Here is a 20,666-nt window from a genome sequence, read left to right on the forward strand (position 1 = left end):
CTGAAGATTTTTTTTTTTTTTAAAAACAGCATTGTCTTCTGAGTTTGTGTCCTAATCTTCCCTGTCACCGTGGTAGTTTTTTATGATCAGGTTCCCATTTTATTGTTTTTTTTTTTTTTGTACATCTTTCCAGCTTATTTCTTGATGCTGAATTTTATGTTAAAGTTGGGCTCTACTTACTTGGGGTAGGGCTGACCACTATCCCTAGCTTCAGGTTTTTTGCCCTGCTTTCAAAGCCAGTTCTGGGAGGGAGGGAGGTGTTGTCTCTAAGTTTTCATTGCTTTCAAGGCAGTGTGATCCAGAGAGAGGTGTGGTTACTTCTCTCCTCACCTGTACTCAGGTCCAGGTAGAGGCCCTGTTCCCTTGCCACTACAAGTGCTAGCACCCCTCCCCTCAATCTGGAACTGCAATCAAGGTCCTTGGGTCCCTACTCTGCTGTGACTGCAAGCATTCCTTTCCACCCCAGAAGTGTGACCTGGAACTGGGTAATGTGCAATGGAGTTGCTAAACAGCTTCTGGTCCTGTGCCCTGTGCCAGGACAGGAGCACCCTGTAATCTCTTTCTGACCAATTGTCCAATCTCCTTACTATCTCTGGGCAGCAAGAGCTCTCCAAAGTGCTGTTACTGCCACCACCTCCAAGGTTCACAGTTGGTGTTATTGCTGCTTGTGCTCCTGGCCAGTCCCCATTCCCTTGTCACAGATCTCTCCTGACTTTCTAAGTTGTCTTGGGTTAGAAAAATGTCTCACTCTGACCTTTTATTGGCTATACTGCTTCAGAATTCAATTTAAGGCATTATTTTAGAGTGGTCTGGAGGAGAATGTCGGGAAAGTTCGGCTTAAATGCTTCCTCTACTCCACCATTTTGGCTAAAAAATAACTGTGGAAAAACCCCAAAACTGATCAATGTAATGACTAACTATATCTCCAGGGAAGGATGATGAAGCACCTCCTGAAAGAAAGGTGATGAACTCAAAGTACAAAAAGAATCATACATGTTGGATATGGCCACCATGAGAATTCATTTTACTTGACTATGCTACTTGTTACCAGGTTGCTTCCCCACCTTTCTCTTAGTTTTTAGTGGAGGGAGGTGCCTGGAAGAAAGAGAAGGGCTTAGCAATAGTGAAACATCCAAAAAGGCCACTAAAACTTTTTTTTAAATGCACAGAAGAGTAGAAGGAAGCACAAACAACAGTGTTGACAGCAATATGTGGAATTTATATCCCTCACCCAAAGAAAGTTGCATGAAATGGCAATTCAGGGTCTCCTATTTAATCTTCTTTTTATGTTATGCTGTTTATGTAGAAATACTTTTTGGGTGGTTAACTTTAGCATAAAAATAAAATTTTAAAAATAAAAATAGGAAAACAACAAAGGGAACTTATTTTGAACCTAATTCTGACTAAGAAACTGGTAAGAAATGAAAGGAGACAGTGACTATCACAGAGTTATTTATAGAACAGAAGAAGCAAACCATATATAGATTGACATGCATACTAAATTTGGGGAGGTTGAAAAAAAGGTAGGTAGAAATTGACTAATATTTTGTAGGGAACTTGGTCCAAAAAAGATAAGAATCTCTCAGGAACAAAACTAAACTAAACACACCAAGAAATGATTCTGAGGAAAGACAACTGTAGATATACAAGAACTCCTCTCTTCTTTCAAGGCTGAGTTCAAGCTTCACTTCTACATGAAGCCTCTGCTGAAATCAACGCCCCACCTCCAAATACAAGAACCTTCCCTCCCTATTTTCTACTGATTTGTATTTGTTTTTATATGTTTACACTACATACTTAAATATGTACCTGTTGTCTCCTGCTTAGAATATAAGTTCCTTGAGTAGAAATTGTAATAGTCTTTATATTTTATCTTTAGCACCTAAGGTAGGAGTAATAAATAAATACTTTTGAATTAATTCAAATTTTTAAAAAACATATAAAAAACAAGAGGGCAAGTGTCAGATTGAATACAGAAGTAGATGGCAGAATTGTGTCAGGATAAAAAAATTACTGTACATGAATATAAAGGAATATTAACTGTGTTGTATGAAGAACAGAAATGTAATGGGAAGACATATAAATGATGCAAAGTGAAAAAACCAGAATCAAGAAAACAAACACAATGACTACAACATAAATGGGAACAAACCAAGTGAAACTAGATGGTGTGACATTATAATAACCAATCTTGATTCCACAGAAGAGATGAGAAGACAACCACATGCCATTCTTTGCAGAGATGGGGGACTAAGAATATGGAATATAGCATATAAGTTTGGACTTCATATGAAAAAAAAGTTTAAGTCTTTTTCATTCTTTGTTATAGAAGATGAGTCTCTAGGAGGAAAGGGGCAGAGGAACACACTAGAAAATGTAGGTTATATAAAAACAGAAGACAGCAACTAAAAATGTAATGAAGACTCATGCCTAGAATCAGCTAAGGGTAGTAACAGTAATAATGACAATGAAAATAATGATAATAATAATAATAAATATTAATGACAATTTATTGTTATCATTATATTTCATAGCACCTACTATGCACCAGTCAATCGTACTAAGCACTTTACAAATTTTATCTCATTTTATCCTCACAACAATCCTGGAAGGTAAGGTATCTATTATCTCCATTTTACAGAACAGGAAACATAGGCTAAGTGAGGTTAAATGACTTGCTCAGAATCACATTGCTAACAAGTATTTGAGATAAATTTGAACTAAGGTCTTCCTGACTCCAAGGGGAAGGGAATAAACATTTTATAGTGCCTATTGTTTATCAGATATTGTGCTAAGTGCTTTACATTCATTATCTAATCTGATCCTCACAATAACCCTGTGAGGTTGATTTTTTTTTTTATTGTTGTTTGTTTATTTTTTGGTGACCTGCCCAAGGTCACGCAGCTAGAGAGTGTCTGAGAGCAGACTTGAAGATGGGTCTCTGACACTAAGCTCAGTGCTCTATCAACTGTGCCACTAAAACTTATCTAAAACCATGTTGCTCTAATAAATTACATGGACAATTAAAAGGTAGTTTTAAAAAGATCTACATTAGGGGAAGAGGAAGAATAAAGAAGGGATGTGACGACTCCTTGAGGCTGATGGTAATGAGAAAGTCAGTCTGCTTCAAGTGTTTCTACCAAGGAGAATAATCTTTGGATTGGGAAAGACACAACAAAAATAGCTGCAACATGTTCCAGCAACATATAGATGCCTTCAATGAGTTCTAATTAGTAGGTCTAGACAAATAACAGTATTGAAAAAAATAGCAGATATAAGTGCTGAAGTTCTGCTGATAGACTTCCAGGAGTCAAGATGGTGAAGTAAGCAAGAAATCATCTGAATTCTCCCAAATTCACCTCTGACAACTATAAAATACAGTCTCAAAATGAATTCTGCAAAAGAAGAACCAACAAAAAGATGGGGTGATTTTCCAGCCCAAGACAACTTGGAAAATCAACAGGAAAGGTCTGTTGCACTTGGGTAAAAGGAGAGCACGGTCCAAAGTAGGAAACGTTCAGGCAAGCCAGCTACAGGCCCTGCCTCAGAAAGTCAGTGAGAGGCCCTGAGCCCCAATGCAGGTCAGTGAAGAAGGCCCTGTGGCCCTGGTACAGCAGCAGGTGAGAGGCCAGCACCATGCCCCCCCACCTTGTAATCTCAAGAGCAGCACCAAGCCCCCCATGAGCCCTACCACAGACCACAGCACCAGGCAAGTGGTTAGGTCCCATGTGTCCCTGACATAGTGCCAGCCCCCTGTGGCAACTATGCAACAGCAGACTAACAGCCAGGCCTACAGCCCCAGGCATAAGAAGCTTGGGACAGTAGCCCCTCCACCCTAGGAGCAGAGCTCAACTTTAAAAGTAATAAAATAGGCTGGAAAAAAATGAACAAAAAAATAAAAAAAGAACCTGACCACAGAAAGTAATTATGCTGACAGGGAAGATAAAACACAGACTCAGAAGAGGACAACAATGTTAAAATAACTACATTCAAAGCTTCAAGTAAAAAGGAGAAATAGTCTTGGGCCCAAAAAGAACTCCTGGAAGAGCTCAAAGAGGACTTTAAAAATCAAGAGAGGTAGAAGAAAAATTGAGGAAACAAATAAGAATGATGCAAGAGAATCATGAAAAAAGACTCAACATTTTGATGAAGGAAGCACCAAAAAATTGAAAAATATGTACAAAAATTTACTTGGGGAAAGGGGAGAACTCCTTAAAAAGTAGAATTGGTCAAATGGAAAAGGAAGTAAAAAATCTAACTGAAGAAAATATCTCCTGGGGCAGCTAGGTGGCGCAGTGAATAGAGCACTGACCATGGTGTCAGGAGGACCTGAGTTCAAATACAGCCTTGGACACTTGGTACTTACTAGCAGTGTGATCCTGGGCAAGTCATTTAACCCTAATTGCCCAGCCAAAAAACAAACAAATAAACAAAAAAAGAAAATAACTCCTCAAAAATTAGAACTGGACAAATGAAAGCTAATGACTACATGAGAACATCAAGAATCAATCAAACAAAATGAACAGAATGAAAAAAAAATATAAGAAAATGCAAGCTATCTCAGTGGAAAAACAACTGACCTGGAAAACAGATCGAGGAGAGATAATTTAAGAATTACTGGTCTACCTGAAAAACATGACCAAAAAAAAAAAGGATCCAGAAATTATACTTCAAGAAATTATCAAAGAAAACTGCCTAATATTCTAGACACAAAGGGTAAAATAGACACTGAAAGAAGCCACTGATCACACTTTCTGAAACAGACCCCAAAATGAAAACCCCCAGGAACACTACAGCAAAATTCCAGAACTTCCAGGTCAAGGAGAAAGCAGTCAGAAAGAAACAATTCAAATAGCATGGAGTCACAGTTAGGAATACACAGGATTTAGCAGCTTCTGCATTAAGGATGGGAGAGCATGGAATATGATATTCCAGAAGGCAAATGAAGTGCTGATGATGATATCTGCAAGATCTTGGAGAAGAAAAGATGTGCCATGGGACTAGAGAAGGGCAAATATCCTAATGTTCAAATAAGGGAAGAGGATGACTCTGAAAACTACAAAGGAGCTTAGAACTTCTAATCCTAACAAAATTTTACATCACATTATTATGGAAATTACATATGAATACTTAGAGAAGAAGTAATCACTAAAAGTCATTATGGGTTGGGTTACATTAAATTTACCTATTTCTTTTTTGGGGAGATTAATTATGCTGGTGAAATGCTATAGATCTGTATACTTTCTTCATATGTTATGTTTGTGGATGAGGAAGAGACATAGGCTAGATGACAGCATACAGCAAAGTTAGATTTAAAACTGGTTGAAAGAAGACAGACATGGACCCATGTTAAGTTGGAGGGAGGTCTCTAGCAGAGTCCTCCAGGGATTTATCCTTGTCATTGTACTATCTAACAGCTTTATCAATGATCTGAAGACAAATGACATAGTTATCAAATTTCCAGATGACAAAATTTGGAGTGATAGCTAAGATATGAATGAGTCAATTAAAAAAAAATAGTGACGGACCAGAATAAGCCAAATCAAACATCTAACAAGGATAAATGCAAAGTTCTATATTTGGGTTAACCTCCCAACTACACTATGGTAGAGGCATTGCTAGGGTATAATACAACTGAAAAGGATTCAGGGAGTTTTAGTGAATAGCAATCTTTGACATGGCAGTCAAAAAAAGCTAATAAACTAAGAAGTACAGTTTCCAGAATAAAGGAAGCAGTAGTTTTGATATATTTTGACTTTGTCAGGCCACAATGGAACCTTCTGTTTAGTAGTGGTCATTCCATTTTAGCAAAGACAGTCTGAATAATGTCCAAAGGGGGCTCCTAGGATTGTGAAAGGAGTAAAGAACATGCCCTTTGTAGACTAAGTGAAAGAACTGAGCATATTTTAGACTGAGGAAACAAAATTTAGGGAACACAATGATAGCTGTCTTCAAATGTGCAAAGAATTGTCTTGGAAGAGGGATTAGGATTAGACTTGTTTTACTTGGCAAAACAAGGCAGAAATAGAAACAATGAGTGGAAATTCCAGATCACCAAATTTAGATTAGATATAAGGAAAAACTTCCTAACAAATAGAACTTTCCAAAAATGAAAGAAGCTGCTTCACCACCTTATTTGAGGGATTTAGGTAAGGGACTCAATGACCATTTTAGAGGATTCTTAGTTTGGTCCGGATTAGACTAGAAAGCCTTTGAAGTCTCAGCCAAGTCTAAGACCTTGTGATGCTAACCAAAGGTGGTGGTGGTTGTTCAATTGTTTTAATCATGTTTAACTCTCTGTGTCTCCATTTGGGGTTTTCTTGGCAAAGATATTAAAATGGTTTGCCATTTCCTTCTCCAGCTCATATTACAGATGAGGCAACTAAGGCCAACCAAGATGAAGTGACTTGGCAACACAATATTGCTATTGTGCAACACAATAGGTTAAGTTTTTATTGTCCTATTTGTCCAAATCTATGTAGCTGTCTACCATTCATAAAGGACAGAATGACAACAAAAGCAAGTTTTTAATATCTAGTCACCATACACAAAGTCTCTGAACTTTTCTCTTACTGGGAAGAGTTATGTTCTGTCACAATTTACAACACTACCATTAACTTATTTATAGAGTATAATAGTTATCTTTACTATTTGATTTGTATAGCAGAACATGATCTCATGAACAAACATATTTGTGACAACAAAAGATTTTAATCAGCTTAACCATTTATTTAAAACGATCATATATCATACTTACCAGAATAAGTGACAGCAGTGGTACTATAAGTAGCACTCTGGGTATAGGATGGCACTACAGTAGCTGCAGCTGCTACTGGTTGTACAGTGGACGATACAGGATATATGGAGAAAGTAGTTGTTGCTGGACTTGGTGTAGCTGGTTTTATGGCTGTCACTTGTCGAGTTTGCTGGGCTTGAGTATACTGAGTTGCACCTTGGCTATACCCTGCTTTAGGAGCTGAACGGAAGGGGAAAGGGGGGATATTAGATAATTAGAAGGTATAAACCATTAAAGAAAAAAAAACCTTTATCACTACAATTATGAAAACATGAACATGCTCATAATAATTAAGAGATCTTATGTTATCACAAGAGGCAAATTCCTCCTTTATATACCATCTAAAATGCTAACTAAAAATAAGTAAAAATAATTAAAAATACAGTATTAGGCTGAATTAGGAGAATGGCCAGAACAAAGGAAATGGCAAACTGATGTAAGTACAGAATAAAGTGACTAGGATGGTGAGGAAGCAAATAACCATTTGAAACAAGAGTAAGCTGAAGCACCTGGAATATTTAGCTTAGAAAAAATTTTAGGGAAATGTGACAGCTTTTACCACGTATTTGAGAGGCTGTCATGTGGAAAAGGATTTGATTTGGGGGCAACTACGTGCTGCAGTGGATAGAGCTCCAACCTTGGAGTCAGGAAGACCTAAGTTCAAATCAGGCCTCAGACACCTGACACTTACTAGCTGTGTGACCTGGGAAAGTCAACTAAACTCCGATTAACTCACAAAAAAAAATTTTTTTGATTTGTTTGGCTCCTGAGAGAACTGGGAAGGAGTAGAAGTTGCAGAAGGTAACTTTAGGTTCTATTTCAGGAAAAAGTTCTAACCATTAGAGCCACTTCAAAAGTATAATGGACTGTTCCAAAAGTAAAGAATTCAGCCTCAAAAGAGGCCTTTCAGCAAAAAATTTGAGATATATCTATTGGGAATTTCTCTTCCAAGCACAGGCTGGACTAGACAGATAGATAGCATGGGTAGTCTCTAACAACTCAGGCTCTGTAATACCACAGCCATACAAATAGTCATTAGAAATGGTATCATTTTGCAACAGAACATTGTAGCAAAATAAAAGTTAACTGAAGTGTCAATACTAGAAAAGTTAGATAAACTATGTTTTTAAGAAACTTTATCTTATTTGTTATATTCAGAAAAAACCTTAAGTATTAATTTCACTGCTTATGTCACTGTGAGCTCAAAAAAAAAAAAAAAAAAAAAAGCCAGAAAGTTAAAGACATTAAACCAAATTTCAATGCATTTAGACAAATCCTACTTTTCAATTTCCAGATAGGCACGCTCATTTGGAGACAGTTTCTGCTGTGGATAGCAATATAAACCACTAGAACTATATTTGGAATTTGAGTAAAACTGAGTTTTGGGGAGAAAAAAATAACTGAAAATAAGAGATCCATAAAGTAGGAACTAACAAAATATTACCAAAGGGGTCCCGAAATAATTAAGCATAGTAGCAGCTAATATTTCAGCTGTTACTCTTATAGATTTACTTCCAGCAAGCAAAAAGGCATGGCTAAAAGTCAAAGGCATTGTCCCCTTTTTATATCTGAGACATTTACAGAGGTCTAATGAGTATGATTAGAAGTTGCCAATTTGGACCTTCTACGCAATTCAAGTCATCTCTCCTGTGACGGCAGTTAAGAATAAGGGATCTTCATAGCACTAAAAATCAGATCTCTTCACAGACAGAGTTAGAGCCTCCAACAAACTGTACATAGTACAATGCTTTACACTGAGAAAGTTATTTTAACACAACCCACCTGTCTGGTAGTAGGATTCAGCAACAGAAGGCTGAGGCTGAGCAGCAGCAGCTACAGCAGCGGCAGTTGCTGTTGGTTGTTGATAGTACTGCTTACTATCATAAGCCACAGCTGGGGCAGTAGATCTCACATATGAGTATGAGTCCTGTAAAAAATGAATACAAGAAAATCTTGTCACAAGAAAATACTCAAAAGGTGGTGATGGAGTAAGGGGTAAAGTTTACCAGAAAACATTGATAAAAGAAAACAAAATCAGAATGAGTACACACAGAAACTTATTATAACACCCGGAACTGAATTCAGCACGAAGTCCATCAATATAGGTCCTATCTATGAGGATTTGGTCATGGAAAAAACAAAATGACCACATTAAAAGTCAAATTTGCCTATACAGTATACATGAATTAGACTACAGATCTATTTAAGTATAAACAATTTAAATAATCTCCTATAGAAACATATACAATGGAGATTTGTGAGCAATCTAGATTTTTTTTTTTGCTGTTTATCTAATGATGCAAACGCAAATCATTCTTCTAAAGCATACTCTTCCTCCCCACTCCCCCACAACAATCTATTCCTTTCCAAAATGTGTAAAACTCTTTGAGATCCTTATTATAGATATTTTTGGCAAAGTTCCTTTTGTGATTTTTTAAAATTTATGTTTTGCACATATCAGACATATTTGGGCTTCAAAACTAAAAAATAAACAAACCTGTGCATGTAAATGAAAAATTAGTTATTAACAGCATATTTTCAAATACCTGATAGCAAATATAATGGATGATTTACATATTTCTTATACCACACTTTAAAAAAGATACTGAAATAGGAAAGATCTAGATGAGAGATCAAAATTATCCAAGATATGGAAAATTAATCTTATGAAAAGAAATTCAAGGGGTTTGGGCTTTGCTTATGTTAAACAGTAGGCTAAGTGGCAACCTGGTTATTTGTTTTCAAATACATGAGAGATTTTCATGAACTGTTCTTTATGAACACAGTCCTTAAAGCAGAATAGGTTTTCACAAAACCTCTCCAATGGCTTCCAGGGTTTATATCCCTAATGATTCTGAAGATAATAGGCCTTGGAGCTTAACTAGGTGTCCTAGTTAAGGCCCTTACCAAATCTTCTTGTCCATGATTCAAAAGCATCAGTTTTCTTACCTGGTAATTCTGTGTAGTGGCTGGAGGTGGTGGAGGTGGAGCTTCTTGTTGCCTCTGGGTATAACCATAGTCTGTTGCCGTGTGAGCGGTGGGGTAACCTCCATAAGCAGCAGCTGTTGCAGCAGCTGCAACAGCTACTGGAGCAGGCCTGGCAACTGCAACTGTGGCGGCTGCTGGTGCATAGGCAGCAGTAACTGTATGAGCAGCTACTGGAGCCTGATGGACAGTGTAGCTAGCAACTGTAGTTGGATGAGAGTAGGCTACACCCGAAGCTGGCTGCTGGCTATGTTACAGAATGGAAAAATAAATTTAACACCATTTAATATTAATTCTTCACCTCACCACATTTAAATAAAACAGTGTCATGAATCATAAAGATAAAATGTAGGAATGTGGTGTTATACTATAAAACACCACTTATTGTTCTAGAACCTTTACCCAAGTTCAACTCACGTGATAATGCTTTAAGTCACACAGTAATTTAATGCAATTTATCATTAGGAAGTAGCCTCCTCTGATAACGGAGTGAGAAAATCTATACCAAGAAATTAAGATTAACAAATCAAATGCAATGTATAGAGGAAATCTGAGGTTGAAAATACTTTTCTTAGCTATATAATAAAAGTTCCACTAATCCTAAAGGCACAAAAAATAAAACAAAATATTTAATATCCTAGGTAATTTTTTAGTTTTTCAGCAGTGTCTCTTCTGTACTGCACGCGACACAGTGGTTCAGATAGGTTAAGATTCTAGGTATTGTTGCTAAACTTCCATTTCTCTTTACCAATACTTGCCACAGTCTATAAAAGCAAGATCCAGAGCCAGAATTAGTTATTAGTCCTGGGACAAGAAGGAGGGTATAAAGATAGCAGAATGAAAACAGTGGGCATAAAAAGCAGTCAATTTGAACCAGATTGCTTCTGGATCAGATTTTTTTTTTAAATATTTTTTTCTCTGGTCCTAGCCCATAAAGTCTAGACAGCTTGGAGAAAAATGGGAAAGGTTCCACTCTATCTTGTAGTAAAATGAGAAAATATGTCAAGAGCTACAACATATTAGAACACTAAAAAAAACTTCCCGAAGCCAGCTCTGACAGTGTTCCCTAGCTCCGTGCTGGCCTAAGAACAAGTCTTTTCCACCATTAAATGCAATGGGGGCGTAACTACTAACACAATTCAGCCAGACACCTGGAATAGTAGAGGGTTTAGGACTCATTTTCTGTGACAAATTTCTCTGAGCCCAATCTCATTATCCCTTAATTTAAAATATCTGTACCATTACTGACTTTTACTAGCTTTTCCTGAGTCCAATGAGCAAAATCATTAATTGTACTTCAGTCATATTGCTTATACTGAATTATCTAAAATCAGGCATTTTCATTAATTACAGTATGAGCATGAATCCCATTTAAAAAAAAAAAACCAAACCAAACAAACCTTATGATATTCACAATAACCTTAATGACAGCATAAGCTTAAACAACAATGCTTGGGTGTAGAAGAGTAAATAAATCCACTTTCTTTCTCCCTTAGGTAAGTCACAGAATCTGAGTTGGAGGAAACCTCTAAGGCCATCAAGTTCAACTTACTTACTCCACAATATACTAGATAGGTGTCATAAAATCTTTGCTGGAAGGTCTTCAGTTTTTGGTCAGTTCTAATAGTTAAATTTTCCCTTGTATCAAGCCTGATTCCACCTCTCAAGAGACTTCAACATATTGCTTCTATCTAGTTCTGCCCAACAGAGCAAGCCATGAGGGCTGGCTTTTCAAATACTCAAACAAGGCTAACTATCAATCATGTCCCCTCCCAAAATCTTCTTTTTTTGTTCCAGCTAAATATTCCCAATTACTTTAACCAATTCTCTTAAGGCACATTTTCCAGTTCTTACATTATTCTAGTTTCCTTCCTCTAGACATACTATAGTTTATCTATGTAAAGATTATTACCTCCTTGGTCCTTGATCCTATAAAATATTGCCTAGTCATTCTTCTGCCATCTTGTATCTGAAGTTTATTTTTTCAGAACCTAACTTATTTCAATAAACATTTATTGAGCACATACCATGTGGCAGGCCTTGTGCAAAGTACTGGGAATATGAAGATAACCAAGAGTGAGATTCTACATTTACCCTTGTTTAATTTCATTTTTATTAGACTTAATTTACCGGTTTTGGCTCTGAAATAGTTTTGATCCTGATTCCATCATCCAAAATGTCAATATGTTGGCTATCCTTCCCAACTTTGTGTCATATACAAATCTGATAAACATGCCAACCAATTCAATACTCCCCCCCCCCCTCCAGGCAATAATAATAATTTTAGCACAGTAACAAGCTTAGTGTCCTGGGGCATTCCACTAAAGACTCCTTCAAAGTTGACATCTAGCAGTCAATGACTCCTTTATGGGTCAGGCTATTACACCATTTCCAAACATACCAAACTGCATTATTATTTGTGTCACATCTTTATCTTATCCATAAGAAAAATATGGAAGATTTGTCATATGCTTTGCTAAAATCTAAGTAAACTATTTCTACAATTTCTCTGATTTGCTGGTTTAGTCATCTTTGTCAAAAAGGAAAATGAGATTAATCCAGATGGCCTGTTTGTGACCATACCACACTGGCTTTTTATGATCACTGCCTCTCTTCTACATATTCAGTATGCATCCCTGTAATGCAGATTTTCTAGAACTTTGTCAGAAATTGAACTCAAGTTCTCTGGCAGATTCACTATTCCTTTAAAAAAAAAAAGGTTAATTATGCCAGTTCTGAAGCACTTTCTCTCATCACATTCTTTCCAAGATCACTAACAGCAGCTTAGCAAAGACATTCCACCAATTCTTTCAGTATCCTGGGATATGAACTCATTGAGGGCACACTGGTGATTTCTTACTGTGGTCCCATCTACCTTGAGATCTGTCTTGGGCAGCTTTAGTTCTCCTTTCATTTAACCAATTCATTTTGATTGGCTCCTATCCCTTCCTTAGTCCTCTTCTTTGCCCTAAAGACAGTTTTTAAAAACCCTGCAAAAATCCTTTTTTTTGTCCTTACCTTTTACTCTTCAACCTCAGCTCATTCTGAGTCTACACTTCAAGTGTTTAACAGTCAATTACAAAACAAATTATCATTGTAAGTACCAATGTATGAGGCAGAATGGTAAAGATGGAAAAGCCCCAGAAAAGGATGCCTACACCTAGGAAAAGTGACTGAACCCTCTCAGCACCATCCTTTCAGACCTATGAATCAAGCTCTAAATCTTACATCTGGCTTCAGTGGATCTAACTAATTCTCAGTCCTGGGCCTTGCTTTCAGTCCTCTTCTTTGCCCCCTACTCTTGGCTGTAGTCTATATTCCACTAATCTCACTTACAAATGTCCCATGTATCTGGTCTGTCCCTTGAGTTAGCTTTCTTCAGAGAACAAATATTCTTGTGTTGTAGTTGACAAGGCAGCTACTACAGCAGGAAACAAGATAAATTTCTATTGTTGCTAAGAATCTTTTCATTCCCAAGATGGCAGGAGAAAAGCACTCCAATTTTTCCTTATAAATATATTGACTCTGTAACATCACAAGCTTCCTATCCTGAGAACTTAGCTATTTAGTTTTATGGGGAAATTTGTTGAACTCTAACTGCACAAGTTTTAGAATATGATTAATTTTTTATGTTTGTGAATGGTTCTCAAACTAACAAAACTCAGTTTTAGGTCCCTCTATGAATAAATATAGCTCCAGCCTTATTTCACATTACTCCTTTTTATATATATTCCAAGCAAACTGGACTCTCTATTCCCTGAATGTGACATTCCATACCTCATTGCCTACATTCATATAAGCCATCTTCTATTCCTGGAATACAATCTCATTTCATCTTCCCCCTTAAAAGCTTTATCTTTTGGCAAGGCTGATATCTCAGATTTACCTAACACTCCCTCCGCCTCCTTTTTATTGCAATCTCCATCCTGAAATGTTTTGTACTTATTCACAATAATACCTACTTCAAACTCCAAGTAGAATGTAAACTTCTTGATGGCAAGGACTAGTTGTTTGTTTTTTTTGTCTTAGTCTGTAGAGGCCTAACAAAGGCCTTATAAATAATAAGTGCTTCCTAACTTTTAGTTGGCTGAACTGAACCTATTCTGTACATATTGTTGAAACCTAAAGCTAAATGAGAATAGAAGGGTTGCAAGTCAGAGACACTCCTCTCTTTAGACAATGCATTATACTGCAAAGAGTTCTATCACCATTGCAAAATAACAATTTTCAACTATCTTGTTAGATGAGTGTCATTACTAGTCTAAAAGAGGTAACTGTGGCAGGCAAAAGCAGACCGTACATTAGACTGAAGTATTAAAAGACCCAATTTCCTCAGCTCTCCGGTTATCCCCACAAGGTACAGAACTTCCTCTTATATCATTACAAATGAATTAAGTTGTCATCTTCAATTTTTCTCTATCTGTCAATTCCCTGATACCTACAAATATACCCAAGTTTCCTCTAGCTTTACAAAACCCTTACTTGGTCCCATTTCCTCTCCCAACATCCCACATCCATGTCTCTTCTCTTTCACAGACAAACTCTCAGAAAAAGTTGTCTCCATTCAGTTGCATTTACTTCCCTGCTCTCATTTCTCAACTCCTTGAAATGTAGCTTCAATTTTACTCAACTGAAATTGCTCTCTCCAAAGTTAATAATGATATTTTAATAACTAGATCCAATGGCTTTTTCTCAGTCATCCTTTGTTAGCATTTGACACTGCTCACCACCCTCTCCTCCAGTAGTTTTTCTCCTGCGTATCAGACCACTGATCCTACTCCCTAATTGTAGGTTGAGGCTATGTTCTCTCTATGATCTCATCAGACCCCTTGAGTTCAATTATGTTCAATTGGATATATTCAAATGTATATCCCAGAAACATCTTAAATTCAACAAGTCCAAAGCATAACTCATTATCTCTTCCCTGGACCCATCCATCTTCCTAAATTTGTTATTTCTATAAAGAGTAAAACCATCTTTCCAGTATCCAAGGTTCACAATCAGTCATCTTTGACTATTCACTATCCCTCACTGGGGGTCATCTCCAGCCATCCTGATCTATACCATGTCACTGGATGGCTCCAGAGGAGAAAGTGAGGCTGGTGACTTTGCATAGCCCTCCCTCACTTAAGTCCAATTCACTTACAAGTCATGACATCATATTCCTGATATCATGGTCCTCTTGGAGAATGAAGGACAAAAAACAACAACAACAATGCCTTACTATTCACCCACTACCCTTATATTCTTCTCTCTCACTCTCACAGTCACCACTCTAATTCAGGCCCTCTCTCTCCTAAACTACTGCAACTATATCCTAATTGGACTCTCTGCCTTTCTAATCATACTTTACACAAGCATCCATCACTTCCTAAAGCATAGGTCTGATGTTACTCCTTTGCTCCAATGGCTCTCACTGGCCTCTACGATCAAATAACAAACTCCTCCTACATTAAAAGTCCTTAACAAGCTGGCTCCAGCTCATCTTTCCAGACTTATTATATATAGTCCAGCCAAAATAGAATCTGTGGCTTTGCTCAGGCTGTCTCCTATACATAGAATTAACCTTCTCATCTCCAACTCTCAGAGTATCTAGATTACTTCAAAGTTCAGCCCAAGTGCTACATGAGGCTTTAACTGGTGCTCCCAGCTTATGTTAACTTCACTCCCTTTGTATTTTTTGGTATATATTTTGTTACTATTTATATAGTATGTATTTAGTGTATATGTATATAGTATGTATATAAGTACTTATCTAGTCTATGTATATAGTTTTGTTCTATTCATACGTGTTCATGTTGTTTCCCTTGATAGTATGTAGGCTTCTGAAGGTTAAAGATAATTTCCCTTTTATCTTCATATTATCAGCACCTATAAAGGCGCCTGGCACATAGTAAGCACTTGATAGATGCTTGTTAATTGACTATATAACTAAATCAAACCATTATCAAAAACATTACAAATTATGTAGCTGAGTATAGAGTTAAAGCTCAATCTGTGATTTTACTGAAATAGGTAACTGTGAGATGAGGAATGCTTACCAAAACAGGCAGGCATCTTCTCCACAACTTATAGTACTAGAGAATTGCCAAGACTACACCCTGGATCAATAAGAAGGAAGTGACTTGCCCAGGATCACACAGCCAATGTTTCAGAGGCCATCTCTCTATCAACTATGCCACAGCTTCTAATTTAATATCAAAATTTTAGCCCATGGTCTTAACAAAGTATCACATAGTCAATGATTAATATTTTAGAGAAGTGCCTTCAGCCTACTTTATTTATGTCACTTCTTATGGATCTGTTCAAATGAAAAAGCTTTGAATACAGCAACCACCCCATTCCAAATTAGTTACAAAGTGCAGGACAGTTTTTAAAAAATTGAAATAGCTGATTAGAGAAATGCAAATCAGAACAACTCTGAGGTACCACCTCACACCTATCAGAATGGCCAACATGACAAAACAGGAAAATGATAAATGTTGGAGATGTTGAAAAATTGGAACACTAATGCATTGTTGGTGCAGTTGTGAAATGATCCAACAATTTTGGAGAGCAATTTGGAACTATGCCCAAAGGGCTATAAAAATGTGCATACCCTTTGACCCAGCAATAGCACTTCTAGGGCTATATCCCAGAGATCACACAAATGGGAAAAGGACCTACATGTACAAAAATATTCATAGCAGCTCTTTTTGTAGTGGCAAAGAATTGGAAATACAGAGGATGCCCATCAATTGGGGAATGGCTGAGCAAGTTGTGGTATATGAATGTGATGGAATACTATTGTGCTATAAGAAATGATGAACAGGCTGACTTCAGAAAAAGCTGGAATGACTTGTATGGTCTGATGCTGAGTGAAGTGAGCAGAACCAAGAGAACACTGTACACAGTAACAGCCACGTTGCATGATGACTAATACTGATAAACTTAACCCTTCCTGGCAATACAAGGATCTGAGACATCTCCAGAGGCCTTGTGATGGAAAATGCTATTCACACCCAAAGAAAGAACTATGGAAGCCAAATTACTAATTTTTTTCTCTTCTGTTGAGTTTTGTTTCCTCTTTCTGATGGTTCCTCCTATTGGTTTTAATTTCTACTTACAACATCACTAATGTGAAAATATGTTGAATATGAATGTAAATGTGTAGCCTATATCAGAATATGCACCATCTTGGGGAGGGTGGTGGGGAGGAAGGGGGAGAAAAATTTTAAACTCAAAAGCATATGGAAGTGATTATTGACAAATCAAAATAAATTAATAAAAAAAATTAAAATAGAAAAGTGTGAGCTGAATGTATTATTTTGTCAGGTAAACTCAAAAAGATCAGACGTCTACCATGTCTTTGCATAAGGTCCATTACAACACTACTGTGTTTCAAGAAAAAAAAAACCTGTTTCTTACTCAGAAATCCATCTTTTCCTAAATACATATACTTAACTTTTTTTTTCTGGGAAGGTTACCATAAGCCTAATAAAATAAAATTTACTTCTTCACAATATACAACAGTGGTATCAAATTCAAATAGAATTGGGGGCCACTAAACCACAGATAAGGAAATCTGTGGTCCTCATGCTGACTTAGAAACTCACTATTTATTACTTTCCCAATTGCATTTTTAACCGGCTTGGTCCACACTCAGGAGTGTTGTGGGTCACAAATGTTGATACCTCTGGTACACAATATAAAAACCGTACTGGTGCCAACCTAATGATGAGCTTCTCCAAAATCAGACAGGATCATTCTCTGGAGAGAGGCATATCAGTTCCAACACCCAATCTGTAGTCAATGGCTTTCTACCTTGGCAGATCTACCAGAACCCATACTCCACTAGCACAGTCTTCAAAATTTAAATTCACCTCCATTAATTAAGCACCAGTGCAGAATTTTAAAGAAGGCTGACCTTTCCTACCTTTAAACAAAAACTTAAATGTATCAGGAAAGCTACTTAAATCAAACCTGTAGGTCAATAATTTTAGAATTTAAAAAATTCCTCCTAACTTTCCTGTCTTTAAAAGTTCCAATTTTCATCAACTATAATGTTGTAACTGTATTTAATCTATAAAACCTTTGACCTCACAGAATTGATTATACATATATTCTACATATATCATACAGCACACACAAGAAGACATGAAATTTATGATAAATATGAAATGATGCTTTAAATTTTATTTGGTTGGTCTCTATAAAGTGAATTTTATGTGATATCCATGAGACTCATAAATATACTCAGACATACAAATAGAGTAAATGCAGTCCTTTATTCTCCCTCTTAACTCTAGTATCAAAGGACAATTTGTGGACAACCACAAAAGATGCATTACTGATGATTAAAGTGTTCCTAATCACCTGCTATGATTAGCATCCATGAATTCATTTAAAATCTCCTGGAAAGTATTTATGTTAACTACTATAGTAAGACAAGTAAAAGTTTGTTATGGCTCTGTCTTATTATTTTGATAGGCTGACTCAAGATTGAGAAACAGGTTTACTTGCTTCTTAAGGAAAATACTTCTTCAAATGAAAAAGTTAATGGCAATAGATCATACCAACTAGGTCTCAAACAATGTATATTTAACATATTATTAATTTTGTGATTATGAAAACTATGTTTAGCATTTCTCAAACTACAGAGTTTTCCTAAACGTCTTGCATAGTTCAGAATTCCACTTTGTAGATGAGATCTTACATACGAAAAACAAGACTGAAAGACACAGAAATGCTCTATCTTTCCCTTCTCTGGAAGGTCTCTCACAAGGCACATTTCTACCAATCAGGATATTAATGCCAACAACAGAAACTTAAAATTTTGATAAATTATTTCAAAAGTTTCTATATAACTTGTACCTAAGATCCTGGAATTCAATAAATAAAACAACTGCTGTATCTAGAAGTACTTTAAATCATTTGTAAAGCCAGTAAATTTCCATCACCATGGTTTCCCAAACCAGTTTACCTGGTTCTGTCAATTTCAAAGTTAATGATCAAGTTTACAAAATGATCTTACTCATGTTACCCTTATTCTTTACTGTTAAAAACCCTTACATCATCTTAAAAAAAAAAAAAAACCCATTCACTAATCAACACAACTAAACTCACTGGATCTGAGTAACTCAAAAAGCTCCACTGGAAAGCTGAAGCACATTTTATCCTTTACAGAGATCGCAAGAATCAACAAATGTCTAGTTCCAGTGGGCTGGACTGGATTTCAAGTGATGACCACAAAAAATAAAATACACTCAAAGTAAAAAGTCATCTAACACATTTCATTATGGGCCAATGAGAGCACATTCAAGGTAATGTACAAAGTTAAAATTCCTGCCAAGAGATAATTTTTAAAAGACAACTTTGTTGAAAGTGTGCATTTGAAAAGACAGTAATATTCATACTGAATTACTATGTGTGAGACAAAAGAACTAGCTTAGGGTCTATGGGATTTGTATTAGAATTAGAAAAGACCTTAAAGGTCATTTAGTCCAAACCTCCAATTTTATAGATAAGGAAAGTGAGACCCAGAGAGATTAAATGACCTCCCTCATGAGTCTGCAAGTGTAAGTAGAAGAGCTAGGATTTGAAACCAGGCCATTTATGCTGTTATTGCAAAGTAAAATGCTGGCCCTGACACAGCACTCAAATTAAAGCTAATTTTTCCCCCTACTCAGAATTATCATTTTCTACGCAGGACTGTCTCTACTGGTTATCTAAACTTCTAGAACACTTTGCATCCTCTGAGTTCATTTTCCAAAACCCATTATTAGAAATAAATTAGACTTGTATTAAAAAAAACTTTTGACTTTCCATCACTAAGATTTGTCCCTCGGAACTATGCCCAATTCATTCACAAAGAAAACTACTGCACTCCCAGAAAGATGTTTTTATATGGTTTTTATGGGGATAATGACTGCATCTGTGATTTCACTGGTATAGTGAAATCCAGAGTAGGAAAATTCTCTCTATCAACCAAATGAAGTGTGCATCTTTTTGACAATTTAATAGTTTCAGGGAGTTGCCTACACCAGTCGTGTCAAACTTAAGTAGAAATCATGGGCCCCCTCACAGTACATAAGGAATCCTATGGACCTGTATATTGACTTAGAAAATTACATATTATGGAATACTATTGTGCTATAAGGAATGATGAAAAGGCTGACTTCAGAAAAACCTGGAAAGACTTGTATGGTCTGATGCTGAGTGAAGAGAGCAGAACCAAGAGAACGTTGTACACAATAACATCCACGTTGTGTGATGACTAATATTGATAAACTCAACCCTTAACCCTTCCTACAAGGATCTAAGACATGTCCAGATGTCTTGTGATGGAAAATGCTATCCACATGCAAAGAAAGAACTATGGAAGTCGAATTGCTATTTTCTTCTCATCTGTTGAGTTTTGTTTCCTCTTTCTGATGGTTCCTCCTATTGGTTTTCATTTTTATTTACAACATCACTAATGTGAAAATGTTTAACATGAAAAAAAGAAAGAAAATTACATATTAATGTTATATTCTATTGTATTAATAATTATTTGTTAAACATGTCCTAATTACATTTTAACCTGGTTCAAGTCACACTCCCATTTGGCAGTGTTGCCAGTCACATTTGCTGCATTTATTTTGCCTTAGACTACTGAAAGTTTAAGTGGCTAGCCCATATTTACAGAGCCAATATGTGTAAATCGAGGGAACTTGAATCCAGGTCTTCCTTTCTTCAAGGATAGCTCTCTATTCACTATGCAAAGCTACTTCTCTGTATATTCTCTGTATGTTTGATTTTTTAAAATTGTTTATCTTTATTTTTTTCAATTAAGAATTATTTGTTTATTAATCTATTCTTTTCAATATACTCTCCCACCTCAACTGAACAATTTCTTTTTTAAAAA

General features: G+C 36.4%; 1 protein-coding gene across 4 annotated transcripts in view; it reads right to left on the reverse strand.

Annotated features, from left to right (window-relative positions):
- Nucleotides 1–20,666, reverse strand: part of ZFR (zinc finger RNA binding protein) — a 77,309-nt gene that overhangs the window by 45,707 nt on the left and 10,936 nt on the right. For all 4 annotated transcript variants that reach the window (XM_027868847.1, XM_027868848.1, XM_027868846.1 and 1 more), the window contains 3 exons: nucleotides 9,746–10,028; nucleotides 8,579–8,723; nucleotides 6,758–6,976 (listed from right to left, as the gene is read on the reverse strand). In XM_027868847.1, the coding sequence (XP_027724648.1) occupies nucleotides 6,758–6,976; nucleotides 8,579–8,723; nucleotides 9,746–10,028 (647 nt within the window). The remainder of the gene's footprint in view (nucleotides 1–6,757; nucleotides 6,977–8,578; nucleotides 8,724–9,745; nucleotides 10,029–20,666) is intronic.

This window comes from Vombatus ursinus, unplaced genomic scaffold (genome assembly GCF_900497805.2).
Source record: "Vombatus ursinus unplaced genomic scaffold, bare-nosed wombat genome assembly UNPS02014791.1, whole genome shotgun sequence".
Taxonomy (NCBI): Eukaryota; Metazoa; Chordata; class Mammalia; order Diprotodontia; family Vombatidae; genus Vombatus; species Vombatus ursinus.